Source organism: Leptosomus discolor, chromosome 2, assembly GCF_034619465.1.
Source record: "Leptosomus discolor isolate bLepDis1 chromosome 2, bLepDis1.hap2, whole genome shotgun sequence".
Taxonomy (NCBI): Eukaryota; Metazoa; Chordata; class Aves; order Leptosomiformes; family Leptosomidae; genus Leptosomus; species Leptosomus discolor.
The window spans coordinates 77,361,174-77,384,539 of record NC_141392.1 but is presented as its reverse complement, the minus strand read 5'-3'; the positions used below and the strand labels follow the sequence as shown (position 1 = coordinate 77,384,539).

At 47.0% G+C, this 23,366-nt stretch overlaps 1 protein-coding gene across 2 annotated transcripts in view; it reads right to left on the bottom strand.

The window, feature by feature from the left end:
* The window catches only part of SCML4 (Scm polycomb group protein like 4), a 46,473-nt gene extending 26,671 nt beyond the window's left edge, over positions 1-19,802 (bottom strand). For both annotated transcript variants that reach the window (XM_009950053.2, XM_086461318.1), the window contains exons 1-4: positions 19,602-19,802; positions 11,686-11,815; positions 8,934-9,134; positions 5,766-5,960 (exon numbers count right to left, since the gene is read on the bottom strand). In XM_009950053.2, the coding sequence (XP_009948355.2) occupies positions 5,766-5,960; positions 8,934-9,134; positions 11,686-11,815; positions 19,602-19,802 (727 nt within the window). The remainder of the gene's footprint in view (positions 1-5,765; positions 5,961-8,933; positions 9,135-11,685; positions 11,816-19,601) is intronic.
* Positions 19,803-23,366: the final 3,564 nt, after the last annotated feature.

Sequence of the window (23,366 nt, the reverse complement as noted above, 5' to 3'; positions counted from 1 at the left end):
CACAGAGTTACCACCCTGCACACCTCGTTTCAGGAAGACAGTCCTGGACATGGCGCTCTAGCTGCAGGCAGGACCTCAGGGTGGGGGTCCTCAGTGGGATGCCCTGCCCTGGGGCTGGCTGGATCACATCTGCAGAGGGAGCAGGCACCCAGCCTGCTGATGGATGCACGCATGGAAGGAAGAAGGAAGTGCCTGCAGCCCTCCCACCCTTTCTCTGCTCTACTTCAGGCTCTGCCGTTAGTTCAAATGCCCCAAAGACCAGACAAACTTTTTATATTAGACTTTGCTCTGGCTGGATGGCTTGTGCAGTGTCTCTGCTCCCTCTTTAAGAGTGACCTTAATATTTTATTTATTGTTTAAAGGATAATGTTCATGGTAGAGGAACATATGAGGCAATAAATGGCCTTTGCAGGTAATTAAATGCTGAAGAGAGGCGAAGCTATTGATAGCCATAAAAGCCATTTATTCTGAGTGTACCGAGAAGCCAGGAGCGCTGTTCCTCATAGCATGCAACAAGACAAGATTAAACAAGCCATGGTACTAGAGAGGGGAAAGACAACATTTTTCTTGCCCTCTTGGGGCTTGAAATTTCTGAGCTGCTGTTTATTTGGTGCTTGGAACAGAAAATATTGATTGTAATAATATGTGGTTTTCTATCATATTATTCTTTCTTTCCTAGCTGTTTTAGAAGGGCTTTGCACATGGTGGCAAGAATTATTGCCCTCCTTGGACAGATGCTCAAATAAAGGCGCAGCAGGGAAGGGTGACTTGCCCACACAATCACTGGGAAAGTCTCTGACAAAATCCAGCTCCCAGCCTAGTGTCCTGTCTACTAGTCACACTCTTATAGTGCATTGCTATAGCACTTCTCGTACCAGCTTTTCAAGTGCTTGTAGATAGGAAGAGCCTACCTTCCAACATATAGAGGCACTGATGTACCATAGGGTACCTCTACCTCCTGCTGTGCTTCAGCTCCGTGTTGGGCCCTACTTACAGCCACTGCCACGAGAAGAGGAGCTGTTCTCCTGTGGACAGTCGTAGGGGACACCATATGGTATCTGTGCATACAAACTTGGCTTGGCCATGGGGAGAGGAGCAAAGCTGGGGACCCCTTTCACAGACCTTCCTGTCTTCCCACTCGATGAGGACAAGGATACAGGGTGGCCACAGTAGTCCTTGCATAAAGAAAGATTTGCTGAAGCTACATGCAGCCATGCTCTGCGTGGAGCACAGCAATTGTCTAACAGCACAAAATGACCAAACCCCAAGGTTCAGGACAGAAAAAGCAAGGAAAGAATTGACTGAAAGGGGAAAGAACAAGATGCTTGTCAAGTTTGATGCTTCCCACTTAAGAGAAACTACTTTAATTTCTTTGCTTTGTTTTATAGCAAACATGGTTTCCTCTGAAAAATAAGTCTAACATTGCATAGGTGCACGTCAACAGTATGTAGGTGTTCCAGAAATGCCCCTTTCTCATGCTCACATCCAAGCCTCCATTAGCTCAGCATGGGAAGACTAATGAAAGCTGAACGCAGAGTGGTGTGGATGGAGGCACTTCACAGGATCTCTGTTGGCTTCCCATCCATGTAGCCCCTGGCACACTTCACAGCGTTTTCTGCAGAGCTCACCCAGATCTTGCCGTCATATTAGTTCAAATGTTAATAAGACTATCACTCTCATTAAAAATTCTGGGGTGCAGGTCCAGAGGTGCTCTGAACCTAGGTGCTGTGGGGACAGATAACATCTCAGGATTTGCTGTAATGAAGACCTGAAGCCAAGCACTTCCTGGCTGAAGTCTTGGGAGTCATCCCACAGCTGCTCCTCAAAAATTCCTCTCATGAGCCAGAACGTCCCCTCACACCTGAGAAAGAGATGTGGGGTGTGTCACTAGATGTGCCAAGACAAGGCAGTGAAGCCACTGGTGTTGGAGAGGGCTAGAGAGGGACCCTCGCCCCACGTGCAGGGTGACTGGGTGCTGGTGAGAGGGGCGTTGGCAGGGCAGGCGGAGTGCGGGGGCTCAGGCGCAGGGAAGGTAATGCACACCCAGCAAGGCTCATTGCAGAGCCCTGTGCTGGGTACAGCCCAGTGAGTGTGTATCTCTTAGACATGTAAAACATCTTTGTAAGTGATACATGCATACATCAACAAATCCCACCTGGCCTGTACGAAGCCATTAGCATCTGGCAGTTTGCTGTAAGCACAGGTGAATAATGGCTTAGGGGCATGTGCTTTGGGGCAAGGTTAAAAGGTGACTCCTGTATGGTGTAAGTGGGTTAATATGACTGGACACGATGCTGGCTTCTCCTCTCACTTCTGCAAGTGTAAATCAAGGGTAACTGCACCGAAATCAATACGTGTATTAAATTCATTGGTACACAGGAGCTGAAAAGCACTTGATTTTAAAAGAAAGAACATCTCGATTACAAGCTGGAGAACAGAAACAATGAGAAATGTGGCTGCTTTGCATGGCTTCCTGCAGTGCTTTATTATGGCTCTGCTCCTTCCACGTGAGCTTGATCCCAACAGGTGCCATCGCAGACCTGTCTGTGAGAAGAGCTCCTACTGTCCTCATCATTATTGCCACTACAGGGAAACCCCATCTCTGTTCTGTGTGGCAGAGGTCCCCCCTGTGCTGAGCTTGCTGCAGAGAAAAGCTGGCTCCCAGGGAGATGGAAGGAGATTTAGGCAATGCAGCATTAAACACAGACTCAGTGGCTCAAGCCTGCCGAGTGCCTAAAACTGGAGTTATTGCACTGGTGCCAATGGAGCTATTGAACACAGCCTGACATGATGAACGGGAATATTTTGTAGCTGCCTGGCTCTGGCTGAGTGCAGCAGGAAGGGTGTGAGGGCATCACTCCAGTTCCTCTGCCCCACAGCCACAGACAAACAACTCCTGAGCTGGGCACGAGTTGCCCCAGAGAAGAGGCAGGTTTTCTCCTCTCCAGAATTCCCCATTTCAAGGGCTTAGTGTGGCAGACCTAATTTCTCCTTCCGTGCCTTCACGTGCACTCTGGGGCCGAGTAGTAATCTTGTAAGTGATTTTTCCAAAAGACTACACTGAAACCAGCCCCCGGCTCTCCAGCCTGCATCCTGGGGCGCACAGCGATGCAGACAGCAGGTTAGCTGGTGATGCTGCTGAGCTCCCCTCAGCCACCTCCAGGTCCATGGACAGACTTTGGCAAAGCAACCCCTGTTCACCAAATTTGGTACACGAGGTTGGTGGTCAGCAGAGTGCTGAAACTGTCCTCAAATCCTGTCTCACCATATTTCTGTTAATCTTCGGTGGAAGGAGAGTCCTCTTTTGGGGCTGCCAGCTCAGAGAGCCACCTGAGCACTCAACTGCTCTGGAAACGGTGCTGCTCATCACAGCCTCCCTCACTGTGGGACCAGCTGGCTCCTCCATCATCTCTCCCACATCCCCACTTTGACAGGGAAGTACCCAAATCTCTGCAGGTCATGCTGACCCTTGCTACAGCTCTCTGCCTTGCAGGCCAGTGGCTAGCAGGCCCCGGTGTGAGCAAGCTGTAGCCTGGTGGGAGAGTTTTAACCCCATGTATATCCACTGCCCTCAGCTATTTCACAGCTTGCATTCACACTGTACGACAGTGCTGCTGGTGGTGGAGATATAAAAAAGCCCCAAGAGCCACTGCCTCTTCCCCACTCCCAGACAGAGGGGATGAGAGCCCAGGTCAGCACTGGTCCTGACTAGCCCAGGCTTCCCAGCCTATGCTGCCACCAGGGGGGCTATTAATTTCCCTCCAGCAGTGGGAGAACCAGGAAAGAGAAGTCTTCCCTACATCTGTGTCTCCTGCCTGGTCTGAGGCAAAAAATAATGTTTTGCCCTTTCCTCAGTGGCTGGGCAGAGCCGGTGGAAATGGTGTCAGGGACATCCTGCATTGAAATTACGTAGGGAGGGAGATGCTTAGAGCGTAACAGCCGCTGTAAAAACCCTAGCTGTGGAGTTGCTTTCCATCACATACAGCCTTGCTGCACAAAACTAAATGCAAATTAAAATGCAAAGTAAAACGCAAATGCCAGGCCTCCTGGGCTGCACTCACTCAGTGCTATAGAAATCCCTTGACCTCTCAGAAACATTCAGGTTGCTGCAAATGACCTAGTCCAGAGGAAAAAAAACAAACCTACTTTTCAATTTGGGTTCCTGCCTTTCCTCCCCTATGTGTAAGAGTGACAGCTGGATTTCTTCACACAAAAAGCCAATTTCTGCCCTGTGTGCACAACCCACTCCCACTTTTGCTGTGCAAGCACACACTTAGAGTCTCCCTGGGAAACAAGCAATTCATGGATCATAATTGTGGACACTGAAACACCTTTCTCTCAACTGCCAGCATGTATCTGCCATTAAACTGAATGCATGAGAGACAGTGTGATCCCCAAACACCCACAGTGTTGTTAATAAAAGAGAAGGAAAAATAATTTAAGTCAGGAGGGAGCCTGCAGGTGAATTGGAGGATCAGGGCCATAACTTTGCATCTTTCTTTATTTCTAAACTAACTTTTGTGATGTCCGTAGTAGGGCCCCAGGGCAGCTTTCTAGCCACTGATTGCGGATGGGGGCTGCAGGCATGTCCCAGCTCCACGTGGGCTGCACAGGGCCATCCTGGTGTGCTGGGGTGTGGGCAAGAAGGAAGCCCAGGCGCGCCATCTACCTGGGAGCCTGGTGCTGCTCAGGGCAGGTGGCTCTCTGGACCACCACCATGCTTGGGTGCATCTGCCCCATGCCACAGCCCCTCCAGGCTTTGTCCCACACAGTCAAACACTAAGGCAGGGACCTTGCTTGTGCCCACAGGCATTTTAAGCTAGGAGAAATGCTCCTTCCAGTAGCAAAGCAAGCCCCTTAACACTCACAACTCTCATTTAGGTTTATGCTTATGGGTAGAGGTGACAGATCGGGATCCAGGCTGAGTATGCTACAGCTAATAATGGTGCCTTAGATTTATGCTAATAGCACTGACCCAAAACTGCATTGCTGTGAGCAGCTTTCTCCCCTCGCCCAGTAAGAGGTCCCCTCGAGTGAAGGCAGACCTTCTTTGCAGGTGATCCTTAAAATAAGTGGCGTGCAATCAGGGGAGCACACAGATAACAACATGCTGGGGCAGTGCCGGTTCGGAGCATATCCGTTATGGTGGTGATTTCCTGTCCATGCCATACTGAAGTGGGGGCTGGGGTCCACATGCTCACCCAGCCTCCCACTTCTCACTGCAGCCAGTGAGCCAAGAGCATGAGCAGAGAGGTCTGGGGAGCAGGGACAGGCAATGCTCTGTGGTGGTCAGTGGGAATCCTTCAGTGTCTAATATGGTGGCTGAGCTGGATGGAGAGAGGAATTTCCCCTCTACCTTCCTGCCTGCCTGAAACTTGAAGGAACTTAATCCCTTTGAGGCCTCTACCCCAGTGCCAGGTATGCTTGAGGATGCCAAAAGTTATGGGAGAGAACTGACAGAAACAAAGACAATGGGATCATAAAAGCCTTGTTTCCTCAGGAAAAGAGACAAAAGAAACTAAGAGATATAAAATAATAAAAAAAATCATCCCTGTTGCTGCTGGGGCTCCTCAACACAGCAGTTCTCACCTGAAAGCCTCCTCTATAGCCACTGGGAAAAATATTGGAAATCAGCCCACTGCTTCCCAGTGGAAAGGTCCCACAGAGACCTGCAGTTCTCTAGCATATAGAGTACAGGACCAAATAAAGACAATCATTTCTTCAACCCTATTAAATCTTGAGCCCAAGCTGATGAAGCAGCCTACCTGCCTCCATCCGTCTGTTTTCATACACCTCTGGGGTTTCCGGCACGGCGTTGTACTGCTGGAATGGCTGGTTGCTGAAGAGGTTGTCACACAAGAGGCTGCGACAGAGCTTCTTCAGGAAGCGCAGGACATATCCGATGCTGTTCACTACCAGCACACTCAGGAGATGCTGCTTCCCCTCAAAAGAAGCTGAAACTGGAAAGCAAGCAGGAGCCACTCAATACTTGGAGATGCACAGCGGGAGGAAGAATGAGAGGAGGGGAAAAAGATTTCACACAGGTATTTGTATGTCTTAAAATATTTTACATAATTACCTCACCTGAAGTACAAACCAAACTGGAGCAGCTTAAGGAGCTGAGTTTGTGTGACCCAGATCACCTTCTCCCTGGAGCACTGAAAGATGCCGGCTGGCATGGCCAGCAGTGCAAGGATTTCTAATATATGCATCCAACTGAAAACTGTATTGTATGATTGGAAGGAGGCAATTATGATCCCCTGGTCTAAGGAAAGGGAAAGTAAGTGATCTGCCAATGATGGGCTATTAGGCTGACTTCAGCAATAACCAAGGTTTTAAAAGGTAATGGGGAGACAAGAATTAAACATATGGCTCTGAATGAATAAAATGTCCAAGGATTGTATTGAAGAGAGGCCTACCAGCTTCATCATGGATCTTTATTTGTTGGTTTAATTGCATTTATAGGCAAGGGAAGGTGGCAGTTGTGGTCTATCCGGAATTCAGTAAAGTAAGAGAAATCTTTTGTTAAGCTGGAAAAGATTGCGTACGAAAGGTGGGTCAGGAGACGACAAGAGGCTTTGCTAGTAGGAGACCCCAAGCACTGGAGAGGAACCTGCAGTGATCTGTGCTGGCACAAAAATATTTTGTTGCTGTAAGCTAGGAGATATTTTCAATGCGGAAGAGTCCTGGGAGACTGCACAGAAGGCATTGGCTGATCTTGAGCGCTACAATAATAAAAATAGGTGGAAAAAATACCAGAAAATACACAGCAATCCATAACTTTTCTGTGGAGGCTCAACATGACCTGATGGGAGGACAAATGATGAAACAGGCTCACCAGATGCCCATGAGCCATCAAAGTGACACAGCAATGAAAAAGTCGAATATGTTTCAAGGAGGTATTGAACAAAGCATTTCCAGGAAAGACAAGGGAATGTCAGTTCCTCTGTGTAGAGTCCTGATGAAACCTGAGCTGGACTGATGGGCACCATTCTGGTCATCCAGGCTCGAGAAGGGTGAATTCACACTTGAAGAGGTGCACAGGCAGACCACAGCGATGTTCAGGGAACAGAAATTTTCACTGTGGCACTGCGGCCCTGCGGCCATCACTGTTTCTGCTACGTGGGGCTGTGGGAAGACACTTACACTTCTTTCACTAATCCAGCAATCTTCCTCACAGTGCAGAGAGGACCTGAAAGAAACTGTATTTCAGCCTAGCAGGATGAGGACTGCTCTCTAGAAATATATCTAAGATTGAACTCAAGGGTGAGAGCAGAGCAATTAAAATTCCTAGGCAAAGCTGTCGGTGAATATATTTAGCCAAGAATCAAAAAGGTCATAGGTCCTAGCCGTGAGAGAGGTAGAGGGGTCACAACAGAGCCATGAGGATCAATTGTAGCAGGACACATTCAAGTGTCAGCAGGTTTGCATGGAGGACTACATGATCTGAACTACAACACTTGGAAGGTTATTTTCAGTCCTACAGCCTCCAGTCACTGCTAACGAGTATAAATTGCAATGTTAGGTTTATAATCTTTGGGGTAACTTCATAGATTTCCTGCTGGCCCGAGCTGCTGTAAGGGACCATGCTTTACAGACTGTTGAGCATCTGTGAGGCAAGACATGGGAAGACTGGAAAGCCTGTGAAGAAATCTGTCTGCACTGCTGCTGGGCTGGGAGTGAGCGGCAATCTCAGAGCCACACCCTGACTAGGAGACCATTTACCTCTCCTTGAGAGGGATGAGAAGAGACGTGAGGTTGGGAGCAATTTTGACCAGGTGCTTTTAGCTCAGGTACCTGAAGCAGAGCCAGCTCAGAGGAACTGAGATCACGGCATTTGGCAAGTTCGGTGCACGAAGTGACTCTCCTGCTTGTAATGAAAATCATATACGCAGCACAGAACCAGGCAAAAATGTAGCTTTGCACTGAAGTGCTTCAGTCTTGTGTTTCTGTGAATATATCTGGATCATTTTTAGAGTATTTCTGATGTCCCTTAGGGAAGGCACACCTATGAGTAGAGGGAACTGGAGGAGCAGGAGGAAGCAGAATTTATATATGCTGCAGAGGGCCAGAGCCTGGGCTCCTGCACAAGAGAGTCCCAATGGCACAGCTGAGCTGCTGTGGTCCCTGCAAAACTGATTGGACTTGCGGTCCTTGGCTTTGTGTTCATGCCTGACTCACTTGTGACAGCTCATTGGAGAGCATCATTCCCATATTCCCATCATTGTTTCACTCCCACTGCATCCCCGTGTGCTGAAACAATGTTGCGTCACAAAACTCTTGCTGTGATTAAAAGAAAAGTTCATGTCCAGTCTGAGAGCCAGGCCAGGGGATTCAGCGTGGGACAAGAGAGACTCATCAGGACACAGCGAGAACTGTCACTGCGGGAAGATGAGGAGCTCCCGGGAAGTTCCCTCTGACCTCTGATTGTCTCTGATATATTTGCGTAGTCCTGCTGTATGGGGAATTGCCACGGGACTTTTGCAATTCCTACAGCTGGGACCAGATTTGGCTCATGAACTGCAGGCGGAGGACACACCAGCAGCTGAACTCTGTGTAAGTTTTCCTTTAGAGCAACATGTGGCAGCAATGTGTGGCATTAAGCAGGCTTGCGATGCTGCTCATCCTTGTACGGCTGCATGGAAAACTCAGCTCACAGGCTTGGCCTCAGCACTGTTTCAAAGAGCGGTAAGTGCAGGACTCTGGAGCAAGCCCAGTTCCTCCCCTGCATCACTGCTGCAAAACTCTTACCCATATACTTCCTTCTGCCACCCAGGGAGTTCCTGCAGCAGCTCATTTTGCAAAGGCATGGGTGATGTTGAAAGCCAGTTGCCTGATGTGAACAGGACAGCTAGGACCGTCAGGACTGGGGATCAGGTTAAGATTTCAAGCACTTCCCAATTGGCCACGAACCCCTTACAGAAATGTTCTACCTGACACCATCTCGCCTCCATAGCCCTGCTTGATGAGCGAGAAGACCGCCTTTTGCTGGAGCGCGCAGTCGATGCAGGCCTGAACAGCCTGCTGCAGAGCGGCGGACGGTCTGTCGGGCCCGAAGTGCTCTGGGAGCTGCTGCACTTTCTTTCTGTCAAGGTACGGCCCCAGGTTTGCTTGTTTGTTGACATAAATGCAGACTGTAGACACAAAATCCCAACAGGGTTATTACAAAACGGCCCTGAGAGCATCCTAGCAAATGCTAGCTTTATACATTTCTATTTCACAAGCTCTTCCATTCACCGGTGAATTGCTGCCATTTGCGATGGCACAGCCAGGCTTCTTTGCACTAATCATCCGTTGCCTAAGTGAAGTGAGCTGAGTTTAGTGTTTAATGACCTGAGCTCAGTGTCACAGGTGAGCATAAGCCACGTGCAACTAAAGAAGCTCCTGTGTGTGAGCTGTTCCAGGGTACCTTGTCCATGCAGCTGGTGACCAGAAAAAATGCCCAGGGAGTGCAGGAGAGTGACTAGCAGGGGTGACCTTACAGCAACAGGTAAACTCCAGCCTGAGGTGTGTTTTGGGGTTGTTTTTTTTTTTTTCTCTATGTGTTTTTAGACTGGTTCATTGAGAGGCCCTCTAAGCGGCATTGCTCTGAGAAGAGTTTTGAGAGACTTCGGTTCCTTGCTGCTCCTGACCTTAATGCAGGTCTAATCTCTAGAGGGTTATGCTGCACTGAGCTGCACCGTGTGATGACAAAGACTCTGGTCTTTGGGAGCTTCCTGACCCCCCATGTCCAACACAACACTCTGCAACCTGCATCTTCTCAAGGGGAACTACACCACATGCAGTGCTAAATCCGGATTTGGCAACTGTGCTGCACAGGGGGTCTGCGAGAGATGCCCCAGCCTTTCTGCAGACAAGCCCTGCATGCCTCCTCTCATATGCTGTTGCCTGCAAAGGCAGTTTTTCTATGTGCCATCAGGCCTGCCAGCAATAGCCAAAAAATCAGTGTTCTCCTCTTGCTAGCATGAACTTATTTTAAGCTTGGCTAACACTAACTCCATCTTGGAGAAAGCGGAGATAACACTGTGTTAACTAAAGGCGACTAAGACACAGCCTAAAGTCAGGCTAAAGTGAGATATATTATAATAGCTGGCTGAGTGTGCTCGAGCTGTCATCTCTCAGACAATATAACATTATCCTCTGACAGAAATCAGATATGTGACAAAAAAAAATCAAGCAGAGTGGAGGACACGATGACAGCTGTGTAAAGTTGGAAATAATTTACAGTTTGCATCACCGTAATGAAAATCTAGTGCGACTGTCACAATGCACTCTGCTACCCCATCTCTCACTGAACAGCAGAAGGGGCTCAAGCAGTATATCCTGGGTAAACAGGAGGATAATAGCAATCACACTTATCATTACATAGCACTTTACACCTTCCAAGTGCCAAACGAACAAAGGGATAATGCCCCGAAAGACAGCAGCAGGATGCATGAATTGCAGGGGGCTGTCAGGGTGCAGCTTTCCTCGTATGCCACCATGACAAACCTCACCAAATCTGCAGGTTGTGGCTTCTGCCATGACAAGCCATTGGTTTTGTCTGGGGCTCAGCTGAGGGAGGGACTTTGCAGCCTGCAGGGAGCGCGCTGGGTCCCTTGCTGGGGATCAGGGGCCCCTATGGTCCTTTCAGTGCAGGTAGGGAGGTAAAAGTTGGCTTGAGCCTGCCTCCACCTCCTGCAAACCCTCCTCTGGTGGGAGCCTACACGCAACATTGGGAAGCTGCTGGGAGAAAAGGTGCCGGCAGTGTGGGGACAGAGACAGATGGGCGCCACATCTGCAGAGCCCAAAATGACCCGCAGAGCCTCTGTCTCTGCGGCCACCCCGGCAATCTGGTGTTGGACTGTGCCTCCCTGGCCACCTCTGAAAGTGGCACCAGGCATACCTCTCAGGGCAGCACTATGAAACGCTGCTCGGTTGATGTTTGCCAAGCACTTTGGAGTCTTTGCATGTGAAGGGATAAATGAGAATAAAATACATTATTATTGTCATCATCACTACGTTTAGTATCATTCTGCTACAAGAGCAGATGGAAAACTTGTCCTCTGTGCATCCCAGCTAAGAAATAATGGGATTTATGTGTTGTGTTTAGATTCTAATGTTATCTAATCCATTCCTCTGCTGAAATCTCAGGGTAAATCAACTGTCTTGTTGATTTTCTTCTCATTTACATCAGTTTAGAAGCACTGACCTATGTTATTTCTGGCAATATAAGCAAAAAAAAATAAGGCCGTGTTTTCCCTGACTACAATCAGAAATGACCAGGTCTGCTGCTCTGACAAGGCGTTGGGGTTTATGTGCTGGTAACCCTGCCTGCAGTCAGACCATGGCTCCTCTGTTCTTCTTCTCCCCACAGCTGTAACAGATGTTTCATGTTCACATCGGGATTTAGTCTGGTCATTGCAACACATTTGATGGGTGAGTGTTGGGTATAAAATGGTAGCATTCATGGGATGTCGATGTTTGCATTTCAAGAGGAATGGATCTGACATCTCCACTAAACTTGACACATGGCAGTCAAAATACAGTCTTGCAGGACATATCTATTCTTTATCACTGGTTGCCAGTCTAATCCACAATCACTCCATTTTCATGAGCTCTACCTGTCCTGGAAAGCACAGCGTCTGGCTGTCAGCCTGTTATTCCTGCTCACCCCTTGTCCAAGGAACACTTGAGGCTAGGTACCTGTGAGAGCCTGTGGGGTGGCTGAGTTGGGTATCGTAGCTGCATCCTGGGGGATTGAGCTAATATCCGGCTCTGGTGTGCTTCTCGGTGGGGAGATAGCTAAGGGAGGCATCAGGACACGAGACTTCAGCTGCAAAAAACAACCGGTTGGGTAATGAAAATATATGCAAGATACTCCAATTTTATTCCATGTATGTCACGCCCCATGAACTCCCACTCATTAGCAATCTGCTATTGCATCACTTTCTCCAGGCCAGGAGCATCCGTTCTGCTCCTGGGAGGATACTGGAGCCTGAAGCCTGACTGATTTGCAGCAGACAGCAATGCCTTAAGTTACAGGATGCAAATATTATGCCACCCAGCGGGTAGTTATTTACACCTGAGCAAATTGGGTCTAACACTCTAACAAATCAGCGCAATGGCATTTTACAACCCATTTCATGTGGGTGTAAACAATTTTCCGCAACTCATAAACATGAGGTCTTTAACTACATCATTATTTAGGGCCAAATTCTTCTCTTGGTTACAGGGGTGTAAATCTTGTGTAAATCCAGTGGCACCAAGAGGCTCCTTTGGGCTGACACCCATGTAAATAAGTTCAGACCGTGGTCCATAGTGTGTTATTACCAGATAGTAAATACAAGCTGCTGCACTGCTGCACCCAGTCATCTTCATGTCCTGCAGCCCTGTTTGGAGAAGTGATGGGAATTTACGGTGCAATATCACTACTTCTTTACACTGCTGGTGCCTGGCAACGTCTCACCAGTCAAGTGATGATCATGTCTTCATAATTATCCAGGGCTGACATGATGGATGTGACCTGAAGGTACCACTCTTGCTTTTCCTTTTTCTATGAAGGGAAAGCGGGGAAAGCAGACAGCCAAGCACACAGCTGACTGGTTTATATATTTACACATACTACACCGAGCTGTTCTTCTGACAGGTGATTTTTTCACTGCTGTTGTTTTTCAGTGGCCAAAAGTAAGAACGCTACAAATGACAAGCATAAAAATGAAAAGGAACTTTTAGCCGTGTTAAGTTTGTAGAGTATTCCTTTTGTCAGAGCTTACACCCAAGCTGGAATAATGTATAAAGTGTATTTTAGGTAGAAATGAAGTCAGACCACTACCTACAAACAAAAACTTGAGCAAGTCCCGGTGGAGAGTAGAAGTCATTTTGGACAAAGATTCATGTTGTCCATGATTATGATTACAACTGTCTAAAATAATGGTCACTGTTTCAGTATAACAGCAAAACCAGAAAGCTGGGGAAGGGAGAGGGACGGCTGTTGGACTTAGTGCCATCCAAGTGAGTTTTTAGTCATTAAATCTTTGGGAGTTTGGATCATTCCCCAGTTACCAGCTTATCCCAGCAAGGGCTTCCCTAAGAGAGAATTCAGGGTCTCTCTTGCCTTCAGTAGCACAGTACCCTGGGATGGGACCTGTTAAAACAAACAAAAAGGCCATCTTTCCTGAGAGGAGTGTGATTTTTTCCTGCCAGACCTCCACCAAGCTCTTCCTGAACTTGTTTCTTTACGCAACCTGGGGTTTCCCTCAGAACAGCCTCTGTGGAAAGATGGGTATGATAAACCTGGATGGAAATAAAATCTGTCTCCTCATCCAGGCACCATCCCCTGCAGGACACTGGTCAGTGCCTGGGGCAAAGTCTGTATCCCACCTGTCTCAGAAGTGCCAGGCACCACCTCCACCTGTGCCACCGCCCCCCTCCCCTTTGGATGTAGCCTGAACAAGAGAGAAAATGTTCAGTAAGTGAATCTAAGGCAAACCGGATTTTACCTCCTTCCGTATGGTGACCATAGGGTAGTAGGCTAGTGCCAGTCCTCACTTGCCTGTGTTGTCCTGGTTTTGTAGGGTTGTCTTGCCTTCAGATTTGGATCAGGAAAGACCAGCAGCAAAGTGCTGTCTGTTTGTTTTCCATACAATTAAAATAAATGGAAGGAAAATCATGTTTCAAAAATCAAGGTCCCCACCCATTTTAGGGTTTACCCCATGTGAGAAGGTGAGAAGCAGCATGATTTGTTATTTTCTGTAGCTGGCACTGTGAAACTCTGGGCAGCCCCCTAGGCTTTTGGGCTTGCTTTTGATCATACAGATATATGTATGTATAATAAATGCGTCTGCATATATGTGTGTTTGTACATAGTATATACACAGATATAAAAGTGTATACATTTATATAGAGATGTACATACATACTTGTATGTATATTTATATATACAAATATATGCACTCACACATGCACACATCTATATAGATATGATTTTGGAGACAGCGCACCAAATAACTTGTGTTTCACTTGCGTGTTGGCTCCTCAACGTCCCTACTGGCTCACAGCCCTGTGGCCCCTAACACAGGTGGACAAGTCCCCCCTCCAGCCCTTGAGCCTTGAGCGCCATCTGAGTGTGTGCTGCCCCACCAGCACCATCAGCCCAGTGGAGGTGGGACAGTGCCCAGTAGATCTCTTTCTCTGCTCTTGAAGGCCCGGGCAGGCTATGTTCTAGAGGAAATAAACAGAGGGCAAGACTTGTGTAAACTTTCTAGCTTGGAAGCCCCTTGTTGGCAGTTTACTGTTTTAGCAAACAGTGTACTGCAAACTTAATTGCACCAGTATGTGCTCTACAGCCTTTGGGCAGAGATAAATGCCGTTTTATTTGGGGCAGCAGAAAATATGCCTATTAGATCAAAATAGAACAATGCTTTATTACAAGAGACAGTACACTAACAAACACGGCTTAAATACCTCCTGGCCACTGAAACCCTGAGTAGTCCCTGAATATCACTAAGTATAAATCTCAAAGTATTTCATTTAAAGATATCTTTTCTGGGACTAATTCTTCTCTATCAAAAAGCCAGCCCAACCAGCTGACTGAATGAGAACTTGGCAGTAGAGAACACATATGCATGCAAGTGAAAAAAAGCAGTGAAGAAGAGAGAAAGAGAGAGAAATGGAGACAGAGAAAATCTGTCAGAGCACTTTGGGAAATCCTCATGGTAAGGCATTCAAATCAGCTTTTGAATATCAAATGTCTTAAGTTTTAATATGCTCAGCATGAGATATAAAAGGCAATGGTTTCTTTAAAACAAGATGTACAACCAACCCCCCCCCACACTCTTATGGACCTTCTACCATGGAAAAAAGATCAGAGAAAGCTGGTCAGGGATTTAGGGTAGGAAATAAGTTTGTCTACTACACCAAAGTCACAGGGCATTAGCCACAGAGAAACCATGGACTTTTGTGCCATTGATGCCAGCTGCAGTCTTGTCTCAGTATGCAGTGACCATGGATGGGGAGGACCCAGTTGAACCCTGAGTTTCTGTTATGTTCTGCACACCACTTCGGAGCAGTCATCTAGCTGGTATTTCTGTCATCCCACACCAAAAAAAGTGGAAGAGGGGAAGAACATTTCCCAGATAGCTTTTTTTTTTTTTCCTTCTGAACAAGTTCTCTGCCAGCTTGTGTAATAAAATACACAGGAAAGAAACAAGATGAACCACAATGCAGACTTTCCCTGTACTTTTCTTAAGCCACTTAGATCATAGGTCCTCATCTTTATGGCTCCTATTTCCCCTGTACCTAGTTCCCTTGTCCTAATGAAACTTTTGATAGAAAAGGCTGGGGTTAACCCGAAGGCCTGTGTCCTTCCAGCCAGGACAGTAGAGGAACCTCCTGGCTTTTGCTGCTGGAGAGAAAACAACCTCCAGCTCCTGCAGATGTGCACCCAGATGTGCCTGGTGAGTGCCTGGGCCAGCCTGGTTCTGCCGTGTGGGCTTCCAATGGCTGAGCAGAAAGGTGTCATTAAACCTGCACCAGGGCAGCACAGAGCTTCTAAGTACATGTTTTGGGGTCCTCGGCTATACCTCATGCTCTCTGTGCCTTTGGCTGCAGGTGAGGGGGCTCAGCACAAGGCAAGTCATGGCTCAGCTCAGTCACCAGGGCAGAGAGAGGTCAGTGCTGTGATGACAAAGGCAAAACACAGTCCAAGGTCTTTCCCACTTTTTCTTCTTGTGTCATGCAATACCTTTCTTCTGCACAGCAAATGATACAGGGGAGCCTGCACACAGCCTCCTACATCCCCGAAGTGTTTTACAGTGAATGAGGCAGGTAACCTTAAGAGAAACATAGGCAAGCTTGAAATCCAAGGCCGTATCCTGTATTCACAGGACAGGTGAAGAATCAGGGCACTTTAAGGTTGTCTGTGCAATCTCAGTCTCAGCGTGTCTGAATCCTGACTGCCTATTTGTCATTACTAATGGTGACTTCTAGGGCAGCAGGGGAACCTATGCCCTGTAATGGAAATTGTCACTCCACGCACTGTCCTGCACAGGGACACGCTTGCTGCCCACCCCACCTGGCAGGAGCTTGCAAGGTCCTGGTGGACCATTCACCCCAGGCTGGGGCCACCTCCCCAGGCAGGAGCTGCTGTGGTAGGGTGGTGGAGACAAACTGCCCTCGGGCTGCTCAGATGGGGCCATCTCTTTGTTGCCCTCTGGGAGGGATGTGGTGGTCTTTGCTGCAGCACTGCCCCATGCGCCTGTCGCTCTGATGTCCTTTACCACAGCAAATCCCCCCCCAACGCTAACAAAGCCTTCCCTCATACAGACTTTTTAGGCAGATGATTGGGGCTGCCCCTCACTTACAGCCAGAGAAATAAAACTCATCCATCTACTAACTTGCTCCCTGGCTGACAGAATAGACTTTTTCCTAGAGATTTAGACAGTCAGAAAGAATATTGTATTTAGGGGAAAATGTAGCATTTTATGGCAAATAGCTGCGCATCAGGTACAAAACAGTTTTTGGAAAAACAGCTGATGAAATTTTATAACCAAAGCTGTGAAAAAATAAACAGGGTAGCAATAAAAAGGACTTTGCTTGGTGGTGAAGTGTGATGAAATGTCATTTTAGGAAGACACAGATATTTGCTTTAATACAAATGAAAACAGGCGATGGGTCATATGGCTATAAAGAGCATGTGATTAAAAATGTCTGTTATTCACATCTTGGTCAAAATAAATTTAAATCTAGGCTGTAAATTCCTAGTTTGCTAAAAATTCAGAAGTATTTTTCCATCTGTTCTGTAATAATTCAGCTATCTGGTTGCTATAAAGAATTTGGTCGTCTGCCATTTGGGCAGGGAGTCATTTTTTAAAATGCATTTAAGTCTCGTGGTATCTGAAAGTCATACAATTAGCGAGCTAATTAAATCAAGCTAGAGTTCCCCATCAAAAACTGTAGTCTTTGACTTGCGCTGGTGAAGCATTTTTGATGGAGAGGGGTTTACTTCAGCTGAGTGCACAGCGTACATAGGCACCTCATAGAAAACATCGCTTTGGTGTACAAATCCTATAGCACAAATAAACAGCACCAGGCCAGATGCCACGGGTGCCACAGCTCACAAGTGTCAGCTCCAGAAATTTAGGCCATCGGTTATAAAAGGACGCCTTTTTACTTGCCATCACTCACCAAGAAATAGCATCATCCTAAATTCACTGCTGAGGGAGGGATGCTGTTGCCTCCCCGCTAAGTCCCCAGGGATGGAGAGGAGGAGTGTGTGGTACTCAGATGGCAGAAAAGCTTCACTTCGGAAGAAGAGGGGGAAACGGCAATCAAGTGCCACCTAGGTCCGAAGTGCAACATTGCCGCAGCATTTTAGGAAATTTAAGCCTCCCTTTTCGCTTCTCCCACTTACAAATATGTGGTGGTTGGTGAAAGGCTTTTTCACAGGTGGATGGGTGCATTTGGTGTGGAACAGAACAAACTCCCCAGCATTATTTTTTTTTTTTGTCAAATTACAAATCAAATGTAAATGCAGGAGTAAGAAAGGTGGGTTGGCAAGACAAGCAAGGGCAGAAGGGATGGGATCTGCCAAAACTCTGCATACAAGGTCATTGCGGTATTTGGCAAATCACTTAATCATCTCAGGGACTCAATTTCACCACATCCACAAAGTATTATTATCCCAGATTTGGATGGTTTTGTTCTAAAGAGCCTACAAGTGACTCAGCTTTACTGATAATAATTTAAATTATTATTTGTAATAAATAAAGTAAAATAAATATAATAAATAATAAACTTGTAATAACAAGTACCTCAAGTAAAATAATTCAGATGCTTCTGTCCCAGAGTTTTAACCTAATACTGACGTGAAAAATAATAAGTAATTCTGTATCCCACGCTTTACAAAGCAGTGGAGTATTTGCCCCAGTTCTAGCTTAGATATGAAGTTCTATTTTGGACTACTGCTATAAAATTCTCTAGTAATCCCAAGAAGGACACCTGAGCCTACTGTCAGGTTGGTTCTGCTTGGCTGCTGCTGTTACGTCATTCACATTACCAAAGTTGAGGCTTTTCAGAAGAAATAGGAAACTGCAACTGGAACTGTTTCTCAGCCGTGCAAGGTCTGTTTTCAACACACGCTGGAACACACTTCAAAATGTGGCCCCATAGCACAGGGGGGTATGGATGAAGAAGAGCAAGCATGAAAAGACACAGGAGAAGGCAGAACATGAGGAGAAAGCATTAAGGGCTGAGGTACTGATGTCTCCTGCAGTGGGTGTTGCACAGGGGGATGAGGAGGAGTAGGGAATTCTGGAAATGGGATGCAGAGGAGTGGTGAGGAGAGTTTGCCTGGAAAAGAGAGAAGAGCGAGGAGGGAGGTTGGAGGATGGGAGGAAGGAGAAGATCTGGAGGGGGTGCAAAGGAGGGAAGAGCAACAATAAAGGTAGCCTGCTCTAGATAAAGCCCAAACCCAAGGAGCTGAGACATTTGGTCCCTGTGCCCGAAGCTTGGCCAGTAGCACTGTGCATGGGGCCTTGCTGCCTGCCATGAACCGGGGGAGACCCAGGGAAGAGCTGGGCAACACCCGAGGCCGAGACCTTCTTCAGGGAAGGCTGGGGCAGGCCCTGTGCATGCATCCCTCATGTTACTCACTTTTCTGTTTTGACATCAAGAACTTAAGCAGCTACTGTTTTCTAACAGTCAGCGATTTGCCGTCCTTGTGTAACAGACTACATGTCTATACCCGTTCCCATTAAAAACAAGGAACAGGCACAGCAAACACGTACGGTGCCCCCTAGTTGGCTGCAGATAGAGATGGAGAGAATAATGGAGCGATGTACTGAACAACAAGACCCCTCACTACAATATAGCTCATTTTCACTGCCCAGATTAAATTCTCTTCTCCTCAGCATCGCGGTCCCATTTTTGCCTGGTCTGAGGCATAACGGTGGCCCTGCTTCTGCCAGTGCTGAGCCCACTGGAGGGGTACAGTGGGAGAGCCCCAGCCCACCGGCAGCATGTGAAGGGCTTAAGGTGCTCAGGGTTTCTTTCTTTCTTTGGCCCTGCCTCCCCTCCAGGGTCTCATTGAGAGCTGGGCATGATTTTTCCCCAAAGTGAGCATACTGTAAGTGAGCATCAAAACTGCCCTGCCTTTCCCTCAGTAAGTGAAATCTCATTACTTTCTAAAATGTCCCTTTTTTTTCCCCCTTGGAAATTAGCTTTGTTTTCTCCTTTTATTTCCACTCCCCCATATACTTTTCCATTTCCTTTCATTTTGTTTCACTTCTAATCACTTTTAGTGAGAGAGAAGAAGAAAGTGACAAATGAGAGAAACACTTCCCAGAAGGTGCACAGTCATCTCACACAACACTGAGGGAGACAAGTTATTTTCAAACAACACAAATTAAAATAACTGTAAACTTTAAAAAAAAAAATAGATTCCCTCTATTTTTCACCAGCTCAGGCAGAAGAGAAGTCGGCTTCTCCTACTTTTTTTTGCATTGCTCTGCCCCACGCTTGCACAACTTTGCCTCCATTCCTGCATTTCACCTGAAATTCTAGGAGAAAATATATTAAAAGCAGCAGGAGGTGGGGAAGGAGTGTGAAAATCACGTATCTACCTTGTACCCGGGTTTTCTCCCTCTCTTCTTTGGGATCTTCACGACTGGCAAAGCACCAGCTGGTGTGGAGTAGAGGTTGTGAACAGCCATTTTGATGGGCGCTGGCTGGAGCGGGGGCCGCCCTCGCTTCCTCCCCACCATTCTGGGGGACTGCATCTCCCCGGGGGCCAGGCTGGGGGTCAGGCACGGCAGGTGGCTCATCTGTCCTGGGACTACCAATCAACCAGAAGGGAGAGAAAAAAAGAACAAAAAAAGAGCTTTTTTATTTATTTTTCATTTTAGGTTTTTCATCCAAAGGCATTTTTCTCATGCTGTCATTTTCCCTGTTACCATTGATCGTGAAGCAGCAAGAAATATGCCACAGATGTGCCAAATATGCCACTCCTGGGTGGGATTCACCTGACCACAGCTGGCTCAGCTTCTACAACGTGGACAAAACTCTTGTCATGCCCATTTCTCTCCGCTGACCATGAATACAGCACAAGGAGCTGGCTCAGGTGGCAAGGTCCCTATTGCAGATGTATAATAGGTGGATCTCACAACAGCCACCTTAACCCTGCATCCTGTAGATAAGCATGATGAAGGCATGAGCTCACACCCATCAGTCCGTGCCTGCTTTCAGAGGGGGTTTGGAGTAGGTGACCTCCCGAGGTGCCTGCCAACCTGATTTTTTCCCAAATTCTGTGCTTCTGCAAATCCTCCCTCACCTCAGAAGTGCCACCAATATGGACTTCCCTCTGCTTCATACACAGCACTCCTGAGCAGGGAGGCTGAGCTGGACCATGAGGCTGCCGGCACAAGGTAGCCACGTTAGAGGAGAATTGCCAAACGTTTACTCTCTGCAATTTTATAGCATCTGTTACCACGCATGTTAGTAGTGGGATTTTGGACGCACTCCATCAAAAGCTGTTATTTCACCACAACTCCATGCAGCAGATGAAGTTGAGCAGGGGTAATGGAGTGGAATCTGGTCCATTTTCCTCTGTTCAGGTTTTAATAAAGAACAGAAATATACAACCATACACAGAGTACCAAGGGAATATAGCATTCTTCACAGCTTCTGGCAAGGGTCATGTGCTAACAAAGGCCAATAAAAAAAAAAAACAACTGCAGAAATATGTTTTCAAATGTCGGTTTGTCCAGGCATCTGCTTTCCTGCACGTGGGCAGAATACTAGTCCCTGTCCTGCCTGCGTACATTGCTAAACATAAAGGTCTAAGCAATTCTCATGCTTTTATGATAAGCCTTGCGATGGCTGACGTTTTCAATTTCATGCTCCCTCAGGCCAGTGATAACAGAAGACTCCCTGCTCTCCATTTTTACTCATAGCCCTCTCAGCTACAGAGAAAATCCTGAAAATGTGGTCCAAGAGTACCCTCTAAGCTCAAAAAACATAAAGCAAGTAAAGTTTTGTTTATTACTACAAAAAACTACAAAGTGTTACAAAATCTACAAACTATAAAATCTACACATTTCTCACTACATTTCAAATCTCACAGTTTCAGAACCCAGTGTGATCAGACCGATCAGAGCTGACATTTCTGGGAATGAAATCAGGGTTGCTCACCCACATAGCGGGAGAGGTACCACTTGATAGGGACCTCTGTTGACAAATGTCTGCAGCTGGGGGCTTCTTTGCTTCAAAGGCAAATATGTTTTCTTTGTTAAAACCTTGTAAGCGTGACTGACTAACAAGCAACTCACTTCTCTGGTCTTACTCAGTCAGTAGTTTACAGTCTGCTGTAGGATAAGAAAAATAGAGAGCTCCAAGCCCTACCCTTCAGTAAATGCATTTATTTGAAATATATTAAAACCTGTGGTTTTTAAATAACACTTGGGGTATCTGCTCAGTTCAAACAGATCCATTACATATAGCAGGACTTAAAGACTGACTATGAAATTTCCAGTCTTCAACATCGTCTGCCTAAAACTCTCACGTGAACATTGAGTGTCTAACGTCAGATCAGAGCAAACCTGCAGTGCCTAATTTACCGTATTGTCCAGGCCCGCTGTGGTTGCACTCTCTAGGCATGCTCAGTGAACTCAGGAACTACCTGAAAGCCTGCCATGGGGCTCTAATTTTTACCAAATAAAAGTCTCGTGTGACTGCAGTGAGTATACTTTCAGGGTTAAAAGCGTCAGACTTGCCACAGCAGGAGTCAAATGGAAAGACTCTATCTATACTGAGCATCTCTGCTTTCCTTCTGTCTTCAGCAGTGTGCATTTTCCTTCCTGTGGTGCTTTCTGAGGGACACCCTCGGTGTCCCTTCCGCCTCCCAGAACAAAATGGCCCTGGGATGTTACGTTACAGGCTGGCTGCAGGCAGGGATTTCGACAGGGAAGGGAAATGCAAGGATTGCACTGGATTTGACGCAAAACCCCACTATGAAATCCCAGCACTTCAAGCTTTGCATTTTGGTCTGCTTTAAACATAACCTGGAAACACAAACTTTTGCACAGGAGCTTGGCAGAGGCTGAGGAAGACAAGGCTAGCCCAGATTTGCTCCCTGCCTGGGAAAGAACAGTGGTTCCTACAGTAGGGGCCACTGGTGGCCATGAGACAGAGGATATGGACGTGCATTGAACAGCACGTTGCATTGCCTGTGTCATATTCTCCTTTGATGGCAAAGGTAGCTGGTGGCATCTCAGAAACTGAGAGTTAACAGCTCCCAAAGCAAAAGAGCTGCTGACCTAGAACACTTTGGCTGAAATGTTGCTTTCTTTTGCAACTCGTGAAGTATTAAACATGTGGTGGTCAGGAAACCCACTAAATATTAGCAATCACAATTTTTTTGGTCCTCTTTCTCTGCTCTTGACACTTATGACACTGTCCTTTGGCAAAACCTCTTAAAACTCCTTGCCACATGGGCTGACACACCAGACCCAACTGGACTGTGCACAAAATTATCTCGGTGTAACATATTTGAATTGGCACAGCAAAAACAAGAAGTCAACTGCAGTATACAAGCTATTACACTTAATTACAAGCCCAGCCATGACTTGGTTCTCCTTTCCTGTATGCTAAGCAAAATGGAGAGCGCCTTTGGTGGCGTTTACTGTGTTACGCTGCAGCAGATCCTGGAAGGCAAGTGTGCTCCCCAGGAGTGGGGGAAGGCAGCAGATAAGCAAAAATTGCCTCTGTCTGACAGTGAGGGGTGACAGCATGACCTCCTCTTACAGACAGTAGATAGCTCTTGGGCAGGCTGGAAAAACACACAGTCAAAGTGCGCGTTGGCCAGAGAGCCCAGAGGGACACGAGGGCTTGCCTGATTGCCCCCCAACAAAGTCAGGGTGTTACCTCAGAAGGACTTTCCTGGGGCAGCTCTGACTGCTGCCACAGCCTGGGCTTGACCCATGGCTCAGCAGCTGGAAAGCTCAGTGGCTTCAAGGCAAGTTAAGAGAATTTGATGTAATTTAAGGGCAAACTCAAGGAAGAAAATTACAGGCTACTAACAAAGGCACCGCCTCAGTTCAGGAAATCACTGTAGTACAAATAGCCCGGGAGAGTATTTTGGGAGGGAAATCAGTATACTTTTGCCCTGTCCTTGTACTTTTCCTAAGGCACTAGCTTTGGACGGCCAAGGATGGTGCAGCTTCAGTCTGACCTGAGTCTAACAGTTTCCTATTCTTGGTTTAAAAATAACAGCAGGAAACTTCTTTATATTTATGGCTTCTCATCACTTAATGCAGGGCTAGACACAGGGTAACCTTTCCTTACTTGTCTCTCAGACATTGTCATCTGCAAATTTAATTTCCCACCCTGCC